This window comes from Alligator sinensis, unplaced genomic scaffold (assembly GCF_000455745.1).
Source record: "Alligator sinensis unplaced genomic scaffold, ASM45574v1 scaffold273_1, whole genome shotgun sequence".
NCBI lineage: Eukaryota > Metazoa > Chordata > Crocodylia > Alligatoridae > Alligator > Alligator sinensis.
Genome location: NW_005841943.1, coordinates 984,202 through 988,004, shown reverse-complemented (window position 1 = coordinate 988,004; position 3,803 = coordinate 984,202). Strand labels below are relative to the sequence as shown.

Sequence of the window (3,803 nt, the reverse complement as noted above, 5' to 3'; positions counted from 1 at the left end):
CCCCCCATCCCCCCAAACTCCTGGGTTAGCCCAGTGAAGGGCAAGGATCAGGGTCTGTTCTCCTGCAGGGGAAGAACTGGGAGGGTTCCCACCATGGGAGAATACCCCACTCTGACCAATCAGCTGATTGGAGAGGGGGCCATTCTTCCGGAGCAGGAACCCTCCAATTGGTGTTCTTAGTCAGCAAAAGAGCAAACATCTGAATGTGACTGAGCAGTCCTTATCTTCACAGATGGAGAACAATACATGCCAGTTCTTGTTCTTGGAGAGAAAAGTATTTTAAACTGGCTAATGCTAGGCTGCAAATCACAGGTGGGAAAGGGGGAGAAAACTTTTATCTAGATGTTATAGGTAAGAGAGAACAGCTGATTTAAACTTCAGGCATGCAGGTTCACTTTGGCTTCCTTTCATGAGGGATAGGAGTAGCTGAGCCATTTAAATGGTCTCTGCATAGCTTTTGGGGAAAAATTATATTCTAGGGAACCAGTTTTACCTTTTGGAGCTATAGTTACTCTTTTATTCAGTCTAGAAAAAGTAGTGTTGGGATACAGCTTTCAGGGAGTGGGATGGTGCATATGAAGGAGGATCCCTTCTCAAGAACTCTGTGGAACTGCCTCAGCCCCAATTCTTGTGTATGCAGCTGGCTGAAATACCCTTTGTTTGGTTAATTGGTATTGCTTGGCTATGTGAGGTAGTGACCTGCTTCTTCCTCTGTTCTGCAAACTAACAAACAATACTCTAATAGACCTTTTGGGGCTGGAGGACCTTAAGGCGAAAGAATATTATATATGATGGGAATTGGTGGACACGGAATTCAGATACTGAAACTCTTCTCTTTCTTGTGCCTTTTGAAGAAAAGAGACTTAAATGTGAACCTAGATCAGAAAAAATGGAAAAGAAAGTGCTTAAAAGTGAGAGTAGAAGGGGTGCTTCTAGCTATTATCGCATGCTTTTTGTTTTCCCTTGTACGATAGAAATACCTAGAAGATGTCATTTACATAAAACGAACTTTTCTACGATATGAACAAGCCACCTAAACTGTGTAAAGACCTTGTGTTCACAGCTTGATGCTGTTCAGGGCTATCTCACTAGTAAAGATGGTGGGTATACTGGAATGTGAAGTGTGTTCTGTTTTTCCATCTATTTCTTTAGGCCTCTCTCCTCCTTCCTACTCGTTGCCAGCTTCTGCAGCAGTTATTCCAACAGAAGCTGCCCTTTATCAACCTTCTGTACTTCTGAATCCACGAACACTCCAGCCCTCAACAGCATACTATCCAGCTGGCACTCAACTCTTCATGAACTACACAGCATATTATCCCAGGTAGGGCAAAGAGGAAACAAGAGGCAGAAACAAAGAACTCTTTACAGCAAATGCACGAGGCTCACAAAAGAATGTTGTTGGGCTGCCATGCTGGAGGCTTGTGCTATGGAGAACAGCCTGTTCAGTTTCTTACAGTTATTTAACAAGTTTTTCCCCCTGTTTTATAATGTTTGTCAGTGGCAAATTAATTTAAAGTCAAGGAGATATTTTTTGTGGTAGGGTAGGATTCTTCAAAAGTGCCTAAGTACCCTAGGACTACAAATTCCATTGTTTTCAAAGGAAATTATACTTAAAAAAAAAAAAAAATTCTTTTTGCATCTGTTAAAAAATCTATAGCTTGTTCCATAAAAGAAGTGCCTGCCTTAATATCTCTGGCCAACCTTATCACTTTTTTTTTCTTTCTTTTGACCTTGGTTTGCTGAGTTCTGGCTGCTGCTTGGTATTCCAGAGGTAGTTGCTTCTGTAAAGTTTAAAGAATTTGTGGATTTTATTTTTTATGATAAAAGGTTCTCTCTATATATGAAGATATCACTAACGTGTATTGAACTCATTTCCCCTCTCCCCACTCCACCTCTTTTTCTCCCTTGAGAGATTTTAGCTTTCCCTAAACAAGTCCTCTGTGGGTGAGGTGATAGGAGTTTGGGGGGGGCTGTGTTTTTTTTAATTTGACTTGATATTTCTCCATCACAAGGCAACCCTCCCAGTTAAAGCAGATGTGTAATCTCAACAGTGGTAAATAAAGTATTGGAAGATTAATCCAAGTCTTTCTGTGACGATCTTGAATTTACATGTCTGTCATTCAGCTTGATTTACCCTTTCAGACACATGCCATGGATACTCCCCTTTGTTTGGACCCTGGAGTGTACATCAACTCATTGTAATTAAACATTGCCATATTTCCATCTCTGCAAATACATAGAGAAATTTTCTCTTCACTAATTAAATTTGTTTTCATTCCCCATATTCCTATTCACCACCCTTATTGTTCTCTCTGAAACTTAAAAAGCAGTACCCAGGGCTATTTGCTTCCTGTCCTTGCTTTGGAGGCAGAGGATATGATTAGGAAGAGTTGGAACTATCCCAAGAGTGTGACTCCACATGGGAAATCCTTCTGCAACAATGTCTCTTTCCACTTCCTTCACTTGACTTAATTATTTTTCATGAGTTCCATATGGAACCATGCTCCCTACCAACCTTCCCTGCTGCTTTAGTGTCTGGTTAATGCTGTGGTCCTCAGACCACATTTTGTGGCCACAACTTAATGCCTGTAACTGTTTGCAGAAAATGTTATCAGTGTTGGGAGGGCAGTGGCGGGGAGGTCTCTGCATACATAACACTGTATAAAGTACATATGAAGGCCATATGCTAGTCCCACCCACTATGTTGAAAACTTCCCATATACCATGCACCATAGTACTTTCTTTCGTGTATTTGCCACAGTTCACTTGCGGTGTGTTTGTTCTGGCTCTCTGGTTAATACTAAATGTTTGTGTGGCTTCTGACTCAGTCAGGACTATGTTTCTGGGTTAAGGATTCTTGAGGTAGGGCCCAACAGACTTTCCTGGAAGATCATGGGGCAGGGAGGGTGGGGATCCTTTAAGCACCTGTGGTCCTTTACTTTAATCATGGAATGGGAGTGCAAGCTGAACTTTGGAGGAGCCATGGTATAGCCGAGGACTGCTCACCCCTTCCGTGCAAACTAAAAACTTCTTCAGTTGGCTGCCCCACTAAAATACATACAAGCTATTTTTTACTTCCCTACATAAGGCAAGGAAAAAAATTCTAAAAAGAAGCTCTTTAGACTAATTAAAATTAAATGACAGCAGTATACTTGCCTCTGTCACTTACAAAACTCAGCTGCTCGAATGTAAAAGCACAGAAATGAATAGTTTTAAAAACACAAAATAAGTTATTTCATTTGTCCTCACAGTGTACAAATGTTAATTCTGACTTCAGCTAAGTACTGTGTGCTTTATAATATAATGTACTTTCATACTATAAATGCTACAGACAGCCCTTCTGGAAAAGACCATAACTCTGTAAAGTAATCAATGCAGACATGAGGCTTCATGTGGAACCCCTATACTGTAGTGGATATGATCCCTGTGTAGATGCAGAGAGCTGATTGAAAGCTGCTCAAGAACAAGGCTTATTGGTGTATTATAAATTATACATCTTGATCAGACTTGGACGCAAGGTAAAATTGCTGCCAAGAAAGCTGTCCACTGTTACTGAGGAACTTTTCATATTTAGTTTCCCAAGGAAAAGCTTTATTTTGTGGCTTGGTTTATGGTGGTTGTGATAAAAATATGTACCATATTTCATAGTGTATGGGTTGACGCAGTGTATAATTCAACACCCCCCCCACCCCCCCCACCCCCAGCTTTCTGATTTTTGAAAGGTAAGGATTTTCATAGGCATGGTATATAAGTCAGGGCCAGGCACCAGTGCTGCTCACAGGGGCTGGGGCCCTACCAGCTGA

The 3,803-nt window shown here is 41.2% G+C and overlaps 1 protein-coding gene across 1 annotated transcript in view; it reads left to right on the top strand.

Moving 5' to 3' along the window:
* ESRP1 (epithelial splicing regulatory protein 1) overlaps positions 1-3,803 on the top strand; it is a gene marked incomplete at its 5' end in the record, with an annotated part of 41,102 nt that overhangs the window by 25,768 nt on the left and 11,531 nt on the right. The window contains one exon of the mRNA XM_025199420.1: positions 1,153-1,321. Within this exon, the coding sequence (XP_025055205.1) occupies positions 1,153-1,321 (169 nt within the window). The remainder of the gene's footprint in view (positions 1-1,152; positions 1,322-3,803) is intronic.